Source organism: Kogia breviceps, chromosome 9 (genome assembly GCF_026419965.1).
Source record: "Kogia breviceps isolate mKogBre1 chromosome 9, mKogBre1 haplotype 1, whole genome shotgun sequence".
In the NCBI taxonomy this organism is placed as follows: Eukaryota; Metazoa; Chordata; class Mammalia; order Artiodactyla; family Physeteridae; genus Kogia; species Kogia breviceps.
Window position 1 is genome coordinate 56,966,555 of NC_081318.1, and position 22,377 is coordinate 56,988,931.

General features: G+C 37.6%; 1 protein-coding gene across 5 annotated transcripts in view; it reads left to right on the forward strand.

Moving 5' to 3' along the window:
• Nucleotides 1-16,440, forward strand: part of ANKIB1 (ankyrin repeat and IBR domain containing 1) — a 194,872-nt gene extending 178,432 nt beyond the window's left edge. The window contains exons 13-21 of one of the 5 annotated variants that reach the window (XM_067042497.1): nucleotides 805-939; nucleotides 1,904-1,990; nucleotides 2,080-2,146; nucleotides 4,181-4,326; nucleotides 5,688-5,866; nucleotides 6,697-6,748; nucleotides 10,524-10,638; nucleotides 12,790-12,923; nucleotides 13,280-16,440. In XM_067042497.1, coding sequence (XP_066898598.1) covers nucleotides 805-939; nucleotides 1,904-1,990; nucleotides 2,080-2,146; nucleotides 4,181-4,326; nucleotides 5,688-5,866; nucleotides 6,697-6,748; nucleotides 10,524-10,638; nucleotides 12,790-12,923; nucleotides 13,280-14,020 — 1,656 coding nt within the window. In that variant the 3' untranslated portion in view covers nucleotides 14,021-16,440. The remainder of the gene's footprint in view (nucleotides 1-804; nucleotides 940-1,903; nucleotides 1,991-2,079; nucleotides 2,147-4,180; nucleotides 4,327-5,687; nucleotides 5,867-6,696; nucleotides 6,749-10,523; nucleotides 10,639-12,789; nucleotides 12,924-13,279) is intronic. The other 4 variants (XM_059073916.2, XM_059073914.2, XM_067042495.1 and 1 more) reach the window with 4 other exon arrangements.
• The last annotated feature ends 5,937 nt before the right edge of the window (nucleotides 16,441-22,377 follow it).

Genomic DNA, 22,377 nt, shown 5'->3' on the forward strand with positions numbered 1-22,377 from the left:
AGTATATGGTAAAGGAGGCATCTCCAACCAGTAGAGAAACATGGACTGTTCAGTGAATGGTATTGAGACAACTGGGCAGCTATGTGGAAAAAAATAAGGTTTAATTCATACTGAATACCCAAATAAATTCTGAACAGATCAAAGATTTAAATATTTTTTTAAACAAACTCTAAAAGTCCCAGGAGAAAACATAGATTTAAATTGGAAAGTTCTCTCTGACTCAAAATCTATAAGCATTGAAGAGAAAAAAAGATATATTTTCATACTGGAATACTCATATTTTTTGGCATTGTCTGCAAATTATGGTAATTAAGAAAGAGAATTTTTTTTAGTGAGAAATAGGTTTTATGTTAGCTGTTCTGATTAGAGGCCTTTTTAACTTATTCCCAGTTTAAAAATCAGTTTGTCACAGTCAACAGAAGTTTTCAAATACGCTGGTGGAGCTTTATAGACCAAGGTAAGATTACTATGCACCTGAAAAATGAAGCATTTGTCAGGATCTGTTTTTATTATTTGGAAAGACTATCCCATTGATATTTTTCAAGCTTTCTTGAGATTACTTAATAATATTATGATTTTAATTTATCCTTATAAGCAATAACTTTAAATTACCCCCACATCCTTCCATAGCACACATAAGGTCTCCAGAGAAAATCTCAAAAAGAGGAGGGTGTGTCTTTGAGAAGATTTGTTCCTGGTCACACAGGCAGGATTGTTTAATCTCTACAAATTGTTGACAAGAAATTAGAAAATAATTTGCATATTAACATGGGGCAATATTTGCATATATGTTTTCTTTCGAAGTGCAAGTATGACTTTTGCTGGATTTGCCTAGAAGAATGGAAAAAACATAGTTCTTCCACAGGAGGTTATTACAGATGTACTCGCTATGAAGTCATTCAGCATGTGGAGGAACAATCCAAGGAAATGACTGTGGAGGTAAAGAGAATTGTTGAAGCCAAGATCTCTAACTAAGCCACTTAATACCAGTGGCAGTGTTTTTCATTTCTTCGTTTCCTATCTTTATTGTAATGAGACATTTAAATTCAATATACTTTAGAGTAGCCTTTAATTTAAACATAATAGCTCTATAAACTTGAGCTTTGTTTTTTAAAATTTTCCTTTTTTTATATTGAAGATTAGACAAAGCATATATCCCAGCGTGTCTCTACAATGACTGAAAAACAATTTTAACATTATATGAACAATATAATATTATGTTATTGCATATAATAAATATCTTAGTCTGCTTGGCTGCCATAACAAAATACCATAGACCGAGTGGCTTAAACAAGAGAAATTTATTTTTCATAGTTCTTGAGACTAGGAAGTGTAAGATCAAGATTTCTGCCAATTCGGTTTTTGGCAATGACTCTCTTCCTGGCTTATAGACAGTTATCTTTTTGCTGTGTCCTCACAGGAAGGAGAGAGACCAAGCTCTGTTGTCGCTTCCTCTTCTTATAAGGGCACCAGCTCTATTAGATTAGATCTCCACCCTGATGACCTTGTTCAACCTTTATCATCTCACAGACCCTATCTCTAAATATAGTCACATTGGGGGTTACACCTTCAACATATGAATTGATGGGGGACACATTTCAGTCCATAGCAATAAACAACATAATAAAACATTGAAGATCTGATGAACATAAGGTTTGAGAGACATATTTACCTCACACTCAGGGAATTGCAGATTCAATGGTTTGTCACAGAGAATACAAATACAAGACTTTGTTCTGGGAAGCGTTTAAAATGTATTAGTTATTATTTTCTCAACAAAATAATTGATAAATCTGTATGCACTACTATCTGTTACTAATAAAATTTTGAAGTGATCAAAAAAACAATTTTAATAGCTAGTACTTTTATTTATAAATGTCATTTGTGGACTTTTGTTTCCTAGGCTGAGAAAAAACACAAACGATTTCAGGAACTTGACAGATTTATGCACTACTATACAAGATTTAAAAATCATGAACATAGCTATCAGGTATGTCCCAAATCATTTCAAATGTGCTAAACTCTACTGTTGTGAATAAATAAAGAAAATGATATATTTATTTATTTCTATTCTTTTAGTTAGAACAACGCCTTCTTAAAACAGCCAAAGAAAAGATGGAGCAATTGAGTAGAGCTCTCAAAGAAAGTAAGTTATAAGTGATATGTGTGATAATTAATATAAAATAGCTGTCATGCTTAAGTCACTTCATTGGTAGGAGATTAAGACCCTTAAAAGAATATCTTATCTCCATTTGCTCATTTGGCAGTTTGGAGTTTTCAGAAGCCCAGAGTGTAGTTTAGCATTTGAGGCCTCTGGTAAGATTTTCCACCTTGCTTACCTCACCTGCTCCTCTTAGTGCAAGCTCTGCTGCTGGCAGATAAACACACATTATGGTTTTGCTTACTCTGTGCCACTGCTGATGATGCTCTGCAATGTTGGGAAAAGTGAATGGGCCCAAAAAGGCATCCCTGACCTAGTCAAAGGAGCAAGATTCACAAGCCATCAAATTGTCATGTAACTGAATTCCCAAAGATTCTTGAGAAAGTTTAGCAGAGTGCCTATAGAAGTCAAGTACAGTTTTGGGAGAAATCATCTCACTGGTAAATAGCAGACATTGGAGTCAAAAAGCAAAGTCATGAGATAGGGCTTACGTATGGTTCCTAAAATGAATGTTCACAAAGAACATTCCTAAAAATGGATTGAATACTAGTTACATAATTAGAATATAATATCTCACAGTGGCCGCACAGAGTACAGGTTCTGGCATGTTTGTTTTAAAAAGTGACTTTTTTTTTTTTGGCTGCTTTGGTTCCTCGTTGCTGCATGCGGGCTTTCTCCAGTTGCAGCGAGCAGGGGCTACTCTTCATTGCGGTGCACAGGCTTCTCATTGCGGTGGCTTCTCGTTGCAGAGCACGGGCTCTAGGCGTGCCAGCTTCAGTAATTGTGGCTCACGGGCTCTAGAGCGCAGGCTCAGTAGTTGTGGTGCCTAGGGTTAGTTGCTCTGCGGCATGTGGGATCTTCCCAGACCAGGGCTCAAACCCATGTCCCCTGCACTGACAGACAGGTTCTTAACTACTGTGCCACCAGGGAAATCCCTAAAAAGTCACATTTTAAAAATAATCACAGCTTATATATAAAAGATTTTAAGCCTAAAATGCAATCAATTACCCTTGTGTTTGCTCCATTTTATAAAAGTAATGAGTACTAACACCATTTTCATGAGGATAACTTCCTAATTAAAGCAATAACCATAAGTTAAATAAATTAGAGTGGGACAAAAAGCATCAATAGCAGCTTAGTCTCCTTGTTAATTACTAGTTCTTAGACTGTAGTAATGGCATAACTATATCAAGCCAATACCAAACTCTTGAAGTATTATTGTCCACAGTAAAAATTGAAAGAAAAAGTCCTCACAGGTTCTATAGTCTCCATCACGGACATATCTCTAATACTTAGAACAGTGCCCAAAACATACTAAATATAAAATAAGTATTTGTAGATGTAAACTACTGCTTCTGTTCAACCTTCTGGAGGTTCTAGACAGCATAGTAAGACATAAAAAAGAATTAAAAGATAGAAGATTTGGAAAGGAAGAAATAAAACCACTCTTCCTCTGTTTCTCTCTTTCTCTCCCTGGAGTGTTTATTAACTAGCATTAGTTGCCCAGTTGTTCCCCAGAATGTTGTGTCTTTTACCTTACAATGTTGTTTTTGCAGAAGCATAATTTATAATTAGGCTCTTTTCTTTTTTAGCAAGCAACTTAACAAGGCATTTGTTCTAATTCTTAATGAGTAGAATTCTGCTAGGGATAACCTAAAAAACTTAGTAAAACATGGAACCTTTGAGTTGACCTAAAGCTAGATTTGTTTACTCACAGGGTGAGAACAGAATCCAGGATCAATGTATGCGTTCCTTCATGACTGCCATCAGTACTCCTGGGCTACTGCAGAGTGTGCTCCATTTATAAATGCATACAAGTCACCTAAATGCAAAATGTATGAGTGTTTTATGTAGGTTTTTATTCTAGTTCAAATAAATACTATCATATATCTACTTCAAACAGTTTCTTCTTAAGGGATCCTTGTTCTTTTTTCTTTCTTTTAAGAAAACTGAGTTGTTTAATTTTATAATAGTGTATTTGCAAAAAAAAATTTTCACTGTGCCTGGTTTCCTTTATAGCTGAAGGAGGCTGTCCAGATACCACTTTCATCGAAGATGCAGTTCACGTGCTCTTAAAAACTCGACGCATTCTCAAGTGTTCTTATCCATATGGATTTTTCTTAGAACCTAAAAGCACAAAGAAAGAAATTTTTGAACTCATGCAAGTAAGATGTCTTTTTTATTAAATTTAAATGCAGTTACTATGAAAAACAGATTTTCTCCTTTTTCAACCACTTTATAACTAAGGTTTATCTTACTTGAGTGTAATTAATAAACAATTTTGTTTCTGCTTTTAGAATGGTTTTTAAATAAAGGAAAAGTTACCAATAATAAACTGAAATTTTCTTTATGTTTGAATTTGTCACTGTGCAGATTTGAATGAGTTCTGAGCTATGCATTTCCTACCACATTTATTTCTTTTTTCTTTTTTTTCTTTTCTTTTCTTTATTTATTTTTGGCTCTGTTGGGTCTTCATTGCTGTGCATGGGCTTTTTCTAGTTGCTTCGAGCGGGAGCGGCTCTTTGTCCCGGTGTGTGGGCTTCTCACTGCGGTGGCTTCTCTTGTTGCAGAGCTTAGGGGTCTAGGCTCGCAGGCTTCAGTAGTTGTGGCTTGCGGGCTCTAGAGCGCAGACTCAGTAGTTGTGGTGCATGGGCTTAGTTGCTCCGCGGCATGTGGGATCTTCCTGGACCAGGGCTCGAACCCGTGTCCCCTGCATTGGCAGGAGGATTCTCAACCACTGCACCACCAGGGAAGCCCCCACATCTATTTCTTTATTTTAAACTGGTTGAGGTTGAAATCTGGCCTAATTCTGATTATGTAATTAGGAATTTTATCTTCAAAAACGAAACAAACCACATTACATACTAGATGGGGAAGTTGCTATTTGCCAGTTCATTTTAACAGTACAACTGAAAAACTTAAAGAGTACTTGAAAAAACAAAACAAAACATGTAAGCAAACTGACATCAGTGTAGCTGACCAGGTTCATTGTACATTCCTCTTCTTTTTGAAGTCACCGAACTTTCTCTTCTTGCTACTGTTTTTATGTCATCCCTTTGAACTCCCCTCTACTAATTTATATCTTATATTTCCTTCAATGCTGAATATTCATTTTCTCCATGAGGCCTTCCAGACCTAACCCTAAATCACAAAGGTTTTGCCTTGCTTCACATTCCTTCAGCATTTACATATAATCTGTACCATATGGTCAGGCACTTACATGTACAGTGCCTTGAAATTTATTAGTTCTTTTTCACACAGACAAATTATAAATTTTTTTTATATAGCTGCTATACTGTACTCACTACTTCTTTGTATCCATACCAACTACATTACTATAAATGCCTACTGAATGAACGCTATTTTCCTAAAATGTGCAAAGTAGAAACATATGTTAAATTGGAAGTTATATAAAATTTGGATTAATTTCTGATTTTAGAAGAGTTAGATTTAACCAGATACTGGATTTGCTATTGACTAACCCACTCAACCTATAATTTTTTTTTTTTTCCTCTTCTTAACATAGACAGACTTAGAGATGGTCACTGAAGACCTTGCCCAAAAAGTCAATAGGCCTTACCTTCGCACACCCCGCCACAAGATAATCAAGGCAGCATGCCTTGTACAGCAGAAGAGGCAAGAGTTCCTGGCATCTGTGGCTCGGGGAGTTGCTCCTGCAGACTCACCAGAAGCTCCAAGACGCAGGTGAAAAGGATACACACCATGGAACTCATCCTAGCACCAGCCACAAATGCTAGCAGGTTTATTTTTTTCTCCAACTAGGGTTCATATTCCTTAAAGTTACTTATACCTAAAACATGGATAGCTGATAAAAGTGTTAACTTCTTTTTGGTGTTTTTTATTTTCCCCAGTACTATTTCTATTTTTAAAATTTTTTTGTTTTTCGTTGTATAGTTGCTCAGACTAAATTAGGCTAGGTAAATTTCACACTTCAGTGAACTCATAATTCAACAAGTGTTCTAACACATCATTTTGATAGTCAAAAACATCTTATAATGTAGAATTTGGAAGCCTTGCCATATTGTTATGGTCATATTTGTATTTTTTGGTAAGAAGTTGTAAAGAAATTAGAAATCTGATATTCGTTAAGTTTTTTAGGTGATCCGTATTCATCCATTAAAGAGCAGTTGAGTTTTGGTTGTTTTATTTCAGACACTTATACTACTTCTGCCATTATAAATTGAAACATATTTTCTTATTAATTATAAGCATTAGAAATTCCTTGGACCCTTATTTTTACATAAACCCCTAAAAATAAAAATAAAAGCAATTGTAAAATACTCTGGTATAACATGGTGATTTTTAATTTTTCCACCATTTTATACAAACATAAAGCAATGTAGAATTTGAAAGAAATAATTAAAGAATCATTTTAATTATATTCAGTAGTTGATCTTTGGTTAAGCAAGTTCCAAGCAGAGGAATTAAAAATAATGTTCAAAGGGCAAGGGTCTGATTGTTTGTACTTTGTAGTACTGATAATAAATCAAATGGTATGTCTAATTTCTTTGTAGCTTTGCTGGTGGAACATGGGATTGGGAATATTTAGGATTTGCATCACCTGAGGTAATTGTTTTGTGCGGGTTTGGTTTGGTTTGGTTAGTTATAATTTTCCTTAGTGCAATCCTGCTTGCATTTGCACCCTCACCTATTCTAAATATGCTACTGAGATTGTAAGCAATGTTTTTTTCTTTCTTTTATAATAATAATGCCTCAGCAGAGTCTACATTTACCTATTCATTGGATTATCATCACATTATTAAATGCATACCCTCTCTTATTTTTAATTACTGAATAGTCAGAAGGCCAATTTATGGCTTACATTTTTGGAAAATATCTTTAACAGAAATATGAATTTTGTTTATTAGAAATGCATTTCTAGTTGTAATATTGTTTCAGTCTGAATTTTTTAAAAACCTAAATAGACAATCTTTTTTTTTTTTTAAGTTATTGCAACAACCTGTTAGCATTGATTTGTAATCAGTTACTAAGGTGGAAACTTGACATTAGTGTTTATGCAGAAAGAATGCTTTGATAGTTGCTCTCTGCTTCTCTTTAAGATTTTCACACTCTTCTTGTTTTTGTTGTTGTCGTTGTTGTTGATATTCCATCTTAAAATACAGAAGGTCTAAAATACTAATACTGCAAATAACATTTGCTGCAAATAGAAATAAGATAAAGTGAAAATCTTAATCACATTGCTATTTTCTGAGATTTAAATTGCCACTGTCACTGTTGAGTCTGATTTTAAATGGTTTTAGCAGTTCTACTTTCTGGTTCTTTATACAACAGTATACCATTCGACACTTATATTATGATAACCTTTTAACTTAATTCTTGGAAGGCAGCGGGACAAACTATGAAACCTTTATCATTTATAGTCCATATGTTATCTGCAACTGTAAGACAGTGGAATTGATTATTATCCATAAATGACTGTGGTTTATTTAAATCAGATACTTTCTCTTTTCAGCTGCTAAGGATACTTGCAATCACCTTGTGGCCTTTTGTATTGGTAGATACATCCAAAACACGATTTACTTGAGGAAGAATTTGTACTTAGAGCTCTGATACAGAAATTTTAAATTCACTTAATTTTTTTAAAAATTTTAATATATTAATGAAATTTCTGTTGTAAAACAAATTATGAACCTTTTCTTTACCTGACCCTTTGCTTGAATATTTCTGTGTAATCATATACTTTTAGCTTTGGGGAATAGTATGGAAAACTTCCACCTAAACGAAGGAATAAACAAGCTTCAATTATCAAAAAAAGAATACAAAGATTTCAGTATTTCAAGATAGAAACACAATTTAGCAAAAATAAAACCTTTACCAGTATATTCACAGTCATGTATGCATCATCTTGCAGCTTCTGGCTCTGACAATAACTTTAGTAATTTCAAAATATCTCTCTTGAATATTGAGGGTCTGCTAATACGACTGACACCATTTCATTTTGTAAAATAATAGGCAGGCTTTTTACCTCACATGTGAATACTTATAAATAAAATTATTAAGCTCTTGTTCTCTGGGGATTGAAAATTGTGAAATTATAAATAACATTTTTCTTAAATTTATTTTTTATGAGTTAATAAATTTTACAAGGATAATTTAATTCACTTTCAGGTTTCTATTCTTTAAAGTCTTTGGTACATTGAACACCAAGCTTTTATGTAAACCTTATTGCAGATCTAAAGAATTACCACACAGTATGAACCTTTAAAATTCTGCATGTGTGTGACTATCAAGTATCTGCCAAAATTATATCTATAAAAATTAGCTCTTTGCCTTCATATAGATTCTGAAAAAAATAATGTTGCCCAACTTCAGTAGACTTTTAGGTTGAATTTATATTTTTCATTAAAGTTAATTACATCTTATTCTTTTTAAACTAAATTGACTGAGTCATTGACAAGCATCAGTATTTGTTTTGTGCCACTTTAAAGGCAGTGGAGCCCAGAGGAAGCAGCATGATCGAAAAGTCTAAGGGACACCAGAATTTGAGGTCTAGCCCTATAACTTAAGGTCTACTTAGGCTGTGTCTTCCTTAATTTCTCATCTTTAAAATGTGGATGGTGATATCTACCCCATGGAAGTTCTGGAAGGATTAAAGCATCTGTTTAAGTCACTAACAAAATTGGTGCTCAATAAATGGTGGCTATTATTATTTACAAACAGAAAAAACTCCTGGAAGCTTTTTTCCCTATAAATCCTAGAACTTCTCACTCTTCTCTGTAGCCTTAACACTCTCAAACCATTTGGAGTATCCTGACTAAAGCCTTTTCATATGCTTACTTGAAGATCTTAGGAATCCATGGAAATTTTCAGATAAGTTTAATTTTATGAAAACAATTTTTTTAAAGCCTGTTGCATGGTGAGAGAATGCCATTTGAGTTTTTTATCAGAATAATTATAACAAGTTTCTTTTACAGGTTTTTTTAACCATTTAGTTTTCTTCAATTGGAAATATGTATATTCTATGGTCAGAAATAGTTTATTTAATTCAGAGTAACTTTGTACCATCACCAAGTGTACAAAGTAAACAAATTCTCCCTAAAGATAAATCTTAACTGAAATAATGTTTTCTTGCCATCTTTGTCTGAGAAACGTGGTAGTCCTCAGTGGTCCAGTGAACCATGATGACATATTAACAGTCATCCAGTTTTGGATCATGGGCCTCCGGGAAAAGAGGAAATGATATCCCCAGCTCAGCAGTAAATTTAAAGAACCTGAATAATCTCTCTGGGCACTTGTAGTATCTTACGTTCATTTGTTTCTAACCTGGTAGAATGCCTTCCTTTCTTTAATTAGGGTCCAATTGCTTACATAGATGAAGGAGTTTGAATAAATTTAACCAGAGTTGTATGATGTAAAAGTTTTAGTGGGGTTTTAAAACTTATTTTCATTTATTCCAGTTACTTTCACAACATAAGCATATTGAATATTCTAGAGTAACCAGATAATCATAAACCTGAGTATTTTAATGTTTATCACTGAAAGAGTCTATAACGATTCTCAAAATTAGCCTTTTTATGCTGGTGTCATGCACACTGGCCTGTCTTCTAGTCTCTTCTGTCGCTAAAATCTGGAAAAGTACATTTGTATGCAGATGATAGCAGGTAGGTCCAGATTTTGCCTCTGGTGATAGCAAACCCACTTTAAACTATTATCACAAATGTAAAATAAACTCAGGGACATCTGCCCAAATCTGTGTTCTTCCCATATGCTAAGTAGAAAATACTTCCCCCTGCCTGGGTTGTAGATAACCCCACATATTAACTAATATAGGAAGGAAGCCAAGTAACATCTTATTTTAAAGGTAACCTCATATTCTTCTTTGATGTGAGTATGGTATGTAGTAGTCCCAAAGAATACAGAATCCAACCATCTAACAAGTACTTAACTGTTAGTGCTTTTCTTTATTTTACCTTTTCCTTTTATTTTCTGTTGCATATATCACAGTCATTTTTTTTAAAACCAGACCTCCAGAGAGGGCCTAACTTTTATTAGTAAAATCATTCTGGTGTTAGTTATAATATTAGATAACAAGACCCAGGCATATGAAATAAGGCTCAGTTATGATCTAGCATTGGAGCTTGCAAGTATTCCCAATTTATCCAATTATAATGGCCATTTAAAATTTTTTCTTTTTCCATTTTACCGTTTCTGTTTCCTTGGCATGGCAATACCTGCAGTTTCTTTTTCTAAAGCCAAGTGATTTTATAATATGTATATAAAATCACACATTTTTTTCCTAGAAAAAAAGTGTATTGTTTGTTTTATTTGCATTTAAAAATTTGCATGCTCTCCTGTATTTTATAACCTTTGGTTTATGCAGGAATATGCTGAATTTCAGTATCGGAGGAGGCACAGACAACAACGCCGTCGAGGAGATGTGCACAGTATGCTTAGTAATCCTCCAGACCCTGATGAGCCAAGTGAAAGCACTTTAGGTGAGTTCTTGAGTTGGGTTTGTTTTAATCTTAGTTCTCTTGCATTTATTCTTAAAAGTGGCTAATCTAAATATTTGTGAAACAGTTTGTAATTTAGATATACAGTCAACATGCAGATGCTTCTAATGTCACAGGATACAGAAAACCAGGGCAATTAAGAACATGGGCTATGCAGTTAATGGCTTCCCTGTGTGTCCTTTATCCCATACTTCTCACATGGACTCTGGCCTTGGTACATCAAGTACAGTCAAAAAGATTCTATGTGACTTCTGAGGCTAGGTCACAAAAAGGATACAGTTTCTGCCTTTCTTTCTCTCTTCATCTGGGACACTTACATTTGGGACCAAGCCAGAATGCTATGAGGAAGCCCAAAGTAGCCAATGTGGAGAGATAGCATGGAGAGATCATGTGGAGAGAACTGAGATCCCCTAGCTGGCCCCTTAGCCAGCATCAATTTCACCAGAAAGATACATGGGTGGCAAAAAAAAAAAGCACTAAAAATGAGACAGGCTGGGACCTGGGACCCTTTGCTGAAGTGCTGCAATGCTTGCACCTGGACACACCTCTCTCTGAGCAACAAAATACAAAGAAACTATATGGGACTAAAAATAACTGCATGCATGTGCAGTTGGGACAAATTATGGACAAAAAGATACAAAAGACAAAAAACTCAACTGCCACTTCTGAAAAGTGGGGAGCAAAAACAGGGTGTTGGGAGCAAAGGCAGGGTACTGCGCATTCCGCATTCCGCCTGCACTCAACACCCCCAGAGGGGTGGGCAAAACACCTAAGCCACCCCCACACATACACCACTGGACACACCCCCTACCCTCACCCCATATAAGGAACAAGCTGGCCTCCCCTTGGGGAGCGAGCAAGCAAGGGAACCTGTTGTTTGTTAGGGACCCCAGGAAAGCCTTGACTGGAGGCAGAGGAAAAAAAAGAACATGGGCTGTGGAGTCAGACAGACCTGAGTTCATGATCCCAGCTCTGCTGCATATCGGTGTGAAACTTTAGTCAAGTCACTTACTCTCTCCAAGCTTTGGTCTCCTCATTCTAAAGAAGCAATAATAGGGACCTCCCTGGTGGTCCAGTGGTTAAGAGTACATCTTCCAATGCAGGGGATGTAGGTTTGATCCCTAGTCAGGGAACTAAGATCCCACATGCCTTGGGGCAACTAAGCCTGCGCACTCTAGAGCCGGTGTGCCACAACTAGAGAGCCTGGGTGCCGCAACTAAGACTTGAGGCAGCCAAATAAATAAATAAATAAAATATTTTTTAAAAAAAACAATAATAATAGTATCACTTTGTGGGCTTATTGTGAGCATTAAATGAGATAGTAAGTGTAAAACCCTTAAGTACTAATAGCACCTAGTGAGCACTCAATAAATTGTAGCTGTTGGTTACTGTTATTGTGTTCATGAAATATTTTTCTCCTAGCCTCAGTTCTCCTATCAACACTCTTTTTAATTTCTGGTGTTAAAGATAAACTATATTAATTATCAGCTTTAAATATTAAATTATTAATTGAAAATCTTCAAACTATAGTGTCAGCAGATCATCTTTAATAAATCAGGATCGACAGGCCTCAAGATGGGGCTACTCCTTCTTGCGGTGCACGGGCTTCTCATTACAGTGGCTTCTCTTGTTGCGGAACACGGGCTCTAGGCACGCGGGCTCAGTAGTTGTGGCTCACAGGCTCAGTAGTGGTGGCACACGGGCTTAGTTGCTCTGCAGCATGTAGGATTTTCCCAGACCAGGGATCGAACCCGTGTCCCCTGCATTGGCAGGCGGATAACCACTGTGCCACCAGGGAAGCCTTCTGTAGTTTTAAGAACTCTGAAAATGAAAACATCTTTCTTATTGCTTAAGGGGGAAAAAAGAGCACTTGGTAGCACTTGTATTTGTGAATAGAACCATTTATAATGCAAGCAAAAATATGAAGAACAATCATGGATTTGAAGTAATAGTGTTAGATATATATTGCTGTTCATGATGAGACAAATATGGATGAGAAATCTCTGAAAGATTAAGTGAACTTGTGAGCACAGGTTTTCACCAGCACTCAAAGAGAAATCATCAATTTAAATAAAAAGATGTATGAGATCTTGTATGACTAAATTATCTCTGGCACCACTTGCTTTGAAACAGATATCCCGGAAGGTGGCGGTGGCCACAGGCCTGGTACCTCCGTGGTAAGTTCTGCGTCTATGAGCGCACTGCACAGCTCTTCCCTGCACGACTACACCCCCGCCAGTCACTCTGAGAACCAGGACTCTCTTCAGGTAGCCTTTCTGGGCAGCCTCGTTGCCCCTGCTTTTGCTCTTTCTCTGTTTAGCCTGGCTTCCTATTTTTACTTCTATTGTTTTCCTTTTTCTTCCTTCCATTCTAAAATCTTTGCTTCAGAGATGTACTACAGGGAATGATTCTTCTATTTCAGATTTACCTTAAGTAATTTTTTTTCCCCTTTAGCATCCACAAGGAGAAAACTAAAATAAGATTTGAGTAGGTCAGATAATTCTTCTGTATAAATAGAGGTACTATTAATTATCTGTTTGGTAAAAGAACAGTGGTAGACCTCACTGGGTTCAGTCATTTTTCCTTTTAAATTTTAAAGTAATTTTACTTTCTGTTGCCTCAGGCTCTGAGTTCCTTGGATGAAGACGATCCCAATATACTTCTTGCAATACAGTTATCTCTGCAAGAATCTGGGCTAGCCATCAATGAAGAAAATAGAGACTTTCTCAGTAATGAAGCATCATTAGGAGCGATAGGCACCTCTTTACCTTCCAGGCTGGACTCCATCCCCAGAAACACAGATAGCCCTCGGGCTGCATTGAGCAGTTCTGAGCTGTTGGAACTTGGTAACAGCCTCATGAGACTAGGAGCAGAAAGTGACCCGTTTTCAACTGACACCCTGAGTTCACACCCTCTCAGTGAGGTGAGAAGTGAATTCTATCCCTCATCCAGTGACCATGACTCAGCTGGCCAGGATGCCAACATCAATGACAATCTTCTTGGCAATATTATGGCTTGGTTTCATGACATGAACCCTCAGAGTATCGCCCTAATTCCTCCAGCAGCTACAGAAATCAGTGCAGATTCCCAGCTCCCCTGTGTCAAAGATGAGTCAGAAGGTATGAGAGATGTGGAACTGATGCTACCAGAAGATTCAATGTTTGAAGATGCTGTGGTCAGTGAAGGTAGAGGAACCCAAATAGAAGAAGAAAATCCTTTGGAAGGAAACATTCTGTCTGGGGAAACAGCATCTCAAGCTGGCGACAGTGGTAATGAGGCAGCCAACAAGGGGGATGGTTCTGATGTTTCGAGTCAGACACCTCAAACCTCAAGTGACTGGCCTGAACAAGTACATTTAGTGTGAGCTGCACACCTCGGGGCTCTAAATGAATTGCAGGTACAGATGGTATGCTAGTGGAATATGCTTTATAGAGATTTGATCCACTTAATTCCAACTAATTTTAAACCACTGACACTAGAATTAAATACAAAGGAGTTCCCTTGAATGGTAGCTTCATTTCTGATTTAACCTTACAGGGAATTTCTTTTGTATTTAATTGGATAGCTTTTCCCCTTTTTGCTGACGAATAGAAGAGTGGGAGAGAGAAACAAATGAAATAAATAGGTTAGATTCCACATTTTAAGAAAATGCAGTCCTCTGTTTAACCTAAGGTCAGCAATACTTAAATTGAACATTTAAATTAAAGGCTTATTCTCCAATCCTTGGGTGGTTTTTCCTTTTTAAAAAAATAAAAGTTTTCTTCATTTTAGAAGTTATTTTGGACAGATCTAATAATTTCATTCCTCAATCTCTTCATGCTCTTCCATAATTTTCTTTCTTCCTTTTTGTCTGAGCAGTGTGAATTGAGGTATCCAAGACTTCCCTTTAGTGCAGCATCTACCACAGTGTTAATTCATTTTAATTTTCACATGAATCAAAGATCTCTTTTCATGTCTACTTATAGTCCACTTGTGCCAAACTCTGACTCGTGCGCTAACAAGGCGTTCAGGTGTGTGGTGTCCTGGGGGGCTTCAGAGCAGTCTCAGCCTTCTCAGAAGTAAACGGTGCCACTTGGTAGCAATGATATTCCAGAATTTAATGGGCTTTTGTTGCCATAGAGACTGCATTTAAATAAATGTAGCCTGTAGCTTAAGTTAACTAAATCTAATGCTGCTGTTAAATACAGTTTATTTTAATATTAAAGTACAGTTGATTAGCAACAGCGGTGCTGTATTTTAAGAGACACTTTATTGGAAGTGCAATCATAGTTCTTTGTTTTCACAATTTTACAGTGCATTCTAATTACTAATGGGTGCAATTACTTTTAATGGTAAGTGTTTTATAAAATAGAAAAAAAGTGCAGTTTTCATGAGTTATAGTAAATCCCACAATTATTAAAAAATTCAATAAAACATCCTTCGCAACATGTTACCGTGCCTTTGCCTAACCTAAATGGATAGTTGCCAGTTAAGTAAGTAATTCAGATTTCAGTGTCTCTTCCGAAGTAACTATGCTGTGTGAATTGCAAAGACCTCCATAAAACCACCCATGGCCTTGCCTTTACAGTAAATATAACAACTAAATGTTCAATCGGTTTGTTTGCCTAAATCGCAAATGCTGACGTGTTTGTTGTATTGCACAATACTCATTTGCTGTGTGATTACTGTTTAGTGTTGAAAAAAATCAACTTCCTAGTTATCAGTGTCTTACTGTGAAGAAAATACTGGTCCTAGTTGTAATTAAGATACAATGGTACAGTGTGTAATTAAAACTAGAATAAACTGTTGGAATGGCTTTTTTACTTACATATTATCAAAACTAGCATAACATAAGCAAAATAGATATGTAATACTCCATTTAATGTTTTGCCAGATTCTTATCAGAAATCTACAGATACCAAAATTTCAGTACCAAGTTTGTACAGGCAAGTCCTGGGCTGGGTAAAAGTTTATATTAGTATTGATATCCACATGAGTTGTAATTGTGGTTTTCGATTACTTTTTTTTTCCCAAACCCCACTTTTGAAATTTTCTTGTACTTTAAACCATATGGCTCAGACATTATATTATTTAATATTCCCCTGTTCCCTTAGGATAAACTGTGTGGGAATTGCTCCTATGCCATGGATATCAAAAGTCCACATTAGTCTTTATATCCCCAATTATCAGAAACATTGATATCAATCCCTTTTAAAATTAGTTGGGGAAAATATTACATTTATCTGCAGTGTATTACTGTATATTAAACTGAAATAGTCCATTAAAGGATTTTTTTACAAATTTATTTTGGATTGAAAATATCAACACCAATCAGTTTTTAGATCAAGTTGTAATTTTTCAATAGAAAGAGTCTTTGTATCACATTGAGGCGCCTTGCAAAGCTGCAGTAAGGTGAGAAAGAGTGCCCTGTGTGCAGACAGTATAGCCGTGGGTTCTGGTTCCTCTCACTTGTGCAGTACCCTGTGTTTCTGTGGTGTTCTCTCCTGAGCATGAAAACGATCATTATTCAATTTGTATTTCCTTGGTACATATTTTAAAAACATAGTCATTGACTTTACAATTCACAAATAAAGTTTGGCAAAGCCTATTTTGTAAACAAGTTAATTTTATAATGTAAAAAAAAAATTACTCTAACCTTGACTTGTTATTTGCACTTTCATAGTCTATACTTGATACATTCCCACTTTATATACAGTAGGATTCTACAAACGTGTAGATGTTTAGCCAAATGAATGCTGTTAATAATATGTAAAATTCTTTGATTAAACATTTATTACTTAAACTACTTCACTTTTGTCTCATTACATTATAGACTTTGTTTAACCAAGTCAGGAAGCTGATCTTTTTCAAGTTAAATTCCCTCCAGTATGATGGGATTGATTTGGTTCTTACATGTAATAGATTAATTCCTAATATTTTTTACACTAGCCCACTTACTGAGCACTTTATACCCCAGTGATAAGTCCAAAACATTGCATGACAATGCGTTAAAACACTGTGACTTCAACAATCTTTTTTTTTTTTTTTTTTTTTTTTTGGCAGTACGCAGGCCTCACTGTTGTGGTCTCTCCCGTTGCGGAGCAGAGACTCTGGACGCGCAGGCTCAGCGGCCATGGCTCACGGGCCCAGCCGTTCCACGGCACGTGGGATCTTCCCGGACCGGGGCACGAACCCGTGTCCCCTGCATCGGCAGGCAGACTCTCAATCACTACGCCACCAGGGAAGCCCCAACAGTCATTATTTTTTATCACTGTAGCTTTCAGAAGAAAAGTGTTGTGATTTTTCCTTGAAATCTCTAATAGAAACATACAGAAAAATAGAATTTTAAGATATTTTGTGAAATTGCTTAGGATGGGAAAATTTCTTATGCCATATGAATAGAAATGCCTGCTTCTCAATCATTTTATTATTCTTTCCCATCTGAGTTATTACAACAGCCCTCAGCATCTGTACTTCAATGTGCACAGGCACAAGTTCCAGGCCACCAGCTGGTGCTTCACAGGATGTGCCCGTGATAACCACCAAGAGTCATAGTCTTATTTGTGCCTTTCATTGTGTGGATCTCAAGCTTAGCCCCAATGTCCATATGCATGTTTATTGCAGCCACTGATCTCATTTTTCTTCCCTTTTTAGTCCTCATATTGTTGCTTACCTATTATGAATTAAAATCTGAGACTTATTGAAGTTTGGTCATAATTTTAAAAGTTATAGTTAGTAAATCACTAAAGAGTAAAATCTTGGACTCTAAATATTACATGATAATACAAATTTGGCTTTTCTTTTTTTTTAAGGCCGAAACAAAAACTCCATAGGAGAAAAGCATTCATGTGCTTGGCTCTTGGGCTGCGTAGTAGTATCTCAGCCCTGGACTGTGGGCATAGTTCCTAGGTCATCACCTTAGCAACAGTATGTTACTACCTTGTTAATCATTATCCCCTTCTCTCTAGAATAGATTTCTTTCTAGAAAGATGTAAGTGGCTCTTTCTAGATTATTACGTGACTGTCATTATTTTAGGAACTCGGAGTAGTCGTATCTCTTAAAGAAAGATGGACCAGAAAAGTTTCCTAAATTTAGCTCTCTGTTGCACTTAGGACTTACAGGCAGCTGACAAACTGAGTGATGGCCAAGCTTTTGAAGAAATTATTCTTCTGTCTTTAAAACTGTAATTTGAAAGTATTCCTGATCAGGCTCTATATCATCTCTTAGCCAGCCATTGCATAATGGCCTAGCCTGCACGAGGCATCAGTTTACAGACAGGCTGAGAGAGATATTCATGAAGGAGTGAAGAAAATACAATATAGAGAAGGATAGTTATTAGATTAGACAGTCCAGTTCTCCTGGGCTTCTTATGTGCTTGCTCAGGGTGCCAAGACTGCAAGGCCTGACAAGAGTTTTGCCTGGACCACGTCTCAGGATTTATATAGCTAGTAAGTTGGAGGACCAGGAGCAGGCTTGCTGTCAAAGCATTGGATTCCTCATACTCTGTTCCGCAGCTGCGACACAAACCCCCTGCACACTTGGCATTCATCTAGGCCCATTGTGTCGCCCCTGTGGAACTGGGGACTTGAGGAACGGGCACAAGTATGCTGACATTCATTCAGCATGCTGTGCCCTGAGTGATAAAGGGCTTTGCCTCTGACCCAGGGTCTTGTGTCTTCTGTCAGCATCCACGAAACTCTGACAGGCTAACTTACTGGATAAAATCAAATCCCAGACCTGACAATTTTGGCGAGGAATGTAATGCTGAAAGGGACATGATTTTGTAGAAGAGGAACCGTTGGGCCAGATTTGGGAATATAAGTCCCTGGAATCTGTCTGGTAGTGAATGCTTTCACTCAAGAGATAGCTAAGAGGTGGGGGAAGGATAAGGGTTCCCGCGGTCCTACCTTTTGCTGAACAGGAGTTGAGCTAATGTTTACAGGCTTAACGAAAAGAAGTAGGGTTGAAACAAACTGTCCTGTCGGAATGGTGCCTTGATTGTTGCTAACTCTTGCAGGCAGACAGGAAGGAAAGTTTTCATGACAAAACAGCAATTCTTGTGGCCCTACCTGAAAGGCGGTATGGCTGTGGCTACAAGAGAAGTTCATGTGGTTGGGCTACAAGCAGTCCAGTACTGTTCAAATGCAAAAGTGACTGCAAAGCCTTGCCCACAAGTGCAGATCAGGCTACCCGCAAGCCCTGGCCCATGACTCCTGACGGCAGTGAGGATGTGAGGATGAAGCGCTGGGTGCAGGAGGGACAGAAGGTACCAAGGACTCCAGGTAATTACGGAGGTATATATGGGGAAGAAAGAAGCCCGTGGGCCCTGTTCTCTCTGCATGTTGATATGTGTCACCGCTGTTGTAGGAGAGGTATTTGCGCCAGTGTACAGGCACTGGCCCTGGAGCAAGGGGCTAAGGGGGGAGAACAGGCCAACAATTAAGTGTACTCCCCACAGACCTGCCTTCCCCATCTCTTGGGCTCCTTACCCTCTCGGCTGAGGGACAAGGTGATCTGGCATCCTTTTGCCACCTGCTGTATGTAGCTCCTGACTCATGCACTTTATTCAGCCGGGAGAAAGGAATTTGGACACACTGCATAGAGGGGAAGGGAGGCTTCCCTTGTGGGTGGGGCCCTTTGGCTGATTGAATATAATGCAGCTCCCAAATCTGAATGTTTAATGGAATTGACGATTATGTGCCCACAGTTACCTGACTCATAATTATCGGTGGGGCATCTCCCATTTAGGGACTGCTACATGTAGAGAGGTGAGAGTGGAGCGTAAATCCCTCCCCATTCTGCCTCTCTGTCCCCTCTCTGGTGTTCCAAAAGAAACAATGTAGAATTTCAAGAGGAGAAAGTAAAATCATTCCTTGTGTTAAAGACTTGGTGGCAGCCCAAGTACTCAAGCCATTTCCCAGCACAACATTGCCACCTGCCTGACGCAGCCACCTAGTACACCATTTTGGAGAAAGGCATCTATTAACTGGCTCCTAGGCTCTTCTTGAAACTGAATGCCTGACCCATGGAGGCCTTGGGACTCACTGATGTGACATCTCCACTTCAGGGTGGGTCACCTGGCATTGGAGAATTAACATGGGCCCAACAGGCCTTGCAAGTCAAATAAATGGTATATTAGAGATCACAGCTAGCCTTACTGTAGCAGCAAGTATCTTAATTCTACATGAAAAATTAGTAGCTACCTTTGCGGGATATTTTGTGTATAAAGCCACTGGCTTAGTGGAAGGTGGGGGGTGTCTCAGTTCACAGAATGCCTGGGTTTGGTTCAATTGCTTGGCAGCAACTTTACCAAATCCCAGCAACATTTTCTTATAGCTATAGATAATTCTAAAATTTGGAAATATTCTAAAAATATGGAAAGGCAAAGGAACTAAAAGAGCTAAAACTATTTCGGAAAAGAAAAAGTACACTTGATACCAAAAGCATGATCCATAAAAGAAAAAACTGATAAATTGGATGTCATCAAAATTTAAAGCTTTGTTCTGCAGAAGACCTAATGAAGAAGGTGAAAAGACAAGCTACAGACTGGGAGGAAATGTTTGCAAACCACATATCTAGAATATATAAAGAACTCTCAAAACTAAACAAAAGACAGACAATCCAGTAGAAAATGGACAAAAGACGTGAAGAAACATTTCACCAAAGAGGATGTATAGCAAACAAATAAGCACATGAAAAGTTGTTTAACATCACTATCCATTAGGAAATACAAATTTAAATCACAGCAAGACACTACATGCCTATTGGGATGGCTAAAATAGTAGCATCAACACCAAATGCTGCCAAGGTTGCAGAGAAGCTGGGTCACTCATACACACTGCCTGTGGGAATGTAAAGTGATACAGCCACCCTGGAAGATAGTTGAGTAGTTTCTTTAAAAACTAAGCATACACTAACCATATGACCGAGCATTTGCACATCTAGACATTTATCACAGAGAAGTGAAAATTTAGGTCTGCAAAAACCTGCACACAGTTGTTCATAGCAGCTTTATGCCAAAAACTGGAACCTACCAAAATGTCCTGTAGTAAGGGAATAATTAACTGTGATATATCCATGCAATGAAATACTACTCAGCAATAAAAGGAAGTGAACTAGTGACACAACTTCCAACGACTTGGATGGATCTCAAGGGCGTTATGCTGAGTGAAAAAAATCCACTCTCAAAATGTCACATACTGTATGATTTCATCCATTTAAAATTTTTTAAATGACAATAATAGGGCTTCCCTGGTGGCGCAGTGGTTGAGAGTCCACCTGCCGATGCAGGGGACGCGGGTTCGTGCCCCGGTCCGGGAGGATCCCACATGCCGCGGAGCGGCTGGGCCCGCGAGCCACGGCCGCTGCTCCTGCGCGTGCGGAGCCTGTGCTCCACAACGGGAGAGGCCACAGCAGTGAGAGGCCCACGTACCGCAAAAAAAAAAAAAAAAAATGACAATAATAGTGATAGAAACAAATTAGTAGTTATCAGGAGTTAGGGATGTTGGGGGGAAGAGAGGTGTATGTGTGTGGCTATAAAGGGGTAGAAAAAGGGACATTTTTGTGGTGATGCAACAGTCTGTATCTTGGTTACAATGGGGGTTACATGTGATAAAATGACAGAACTATACATACATATTGTACCCAATGTCAGTTTCCTGGTTTTGATATTGTACATTATGTAAGAGATAACCATTGGGGGGAACTGGGTAAAGAGTACACATGGCCTCTCTGAATTATCTTTGCAACATCCTGTAAATCTATAATTACTTCAAAACAAAATTTTTAAAAATGAAATGATAGCAGGCTAAATTTGGTGTGTGTCGTATGTTTGCTGACCCTTGCTTTAGAGCAACAATCAGATAAATCAAATGTTATCTTAGTGCATTACAAGCTATCAATAGTGCTAGGACTTGGAAACCATTGACGACATCTTCAGCAGTTGATTGATCTGTTTCAAGGAATTTGATTAAGCAAAAGATACTGAAACTGCCAACATTTGTCTTGATAGTAATGTCAAACATATGCCACAACATTTTGGCCATTGATATTCTTTGAACCTATGAGTGCAAAGTGGCATACCGATTTTAAAAAGGCCATGGCTAACTGCTTACGAGCCTTTAACATGAGTAGTTTCACTAGGGTCCACTTGTGTATAGATAGATTTGCTCAGCAAACCATGCCTAAAGCTGGATGAGGGAATACCCATTGGGGATAAGAAAAGCTAAAAGTAAATTATAGGCCCAGGATTTGTGAGCATTATAGAAAGTATAACCTAAATTTTTCTATGGATTCTTTTTCTTTAAGTTTCCATTGCCCCATTATGGACATCTTGGGTTGATTTACAGATGTGCTACCCATCACTGGATTTGGGACCACTCCTGACAGATTTTCAAATCATGGACTGTCTTCTCAAAAGGTGAATTTCTGTCATTGAGAACAAAGTAATCTACTCATTTGATAGACTGACCGTAAAAAGTATGTCTTGCTCAGAGTCCTTGCTAAATGCAGAAATCAAAAGGTTGTCATAGAAGCAGTAGAATTTCTTTTAATCAAGTCACCACTGCTATATGATGGCACATACAATAGACCCACAGTGGGCTGTGTGTGGTTGGGAGCATTGCTGAGACAAGAGAAATGCCTAATGGGGTGTCGGGATGGCAGAAATTTCAATGGTGAAATAAATTGTCCCTATTATATGCAAGAAGGTTGTCTTGATGCCAAAAGAATATGCAAAATCT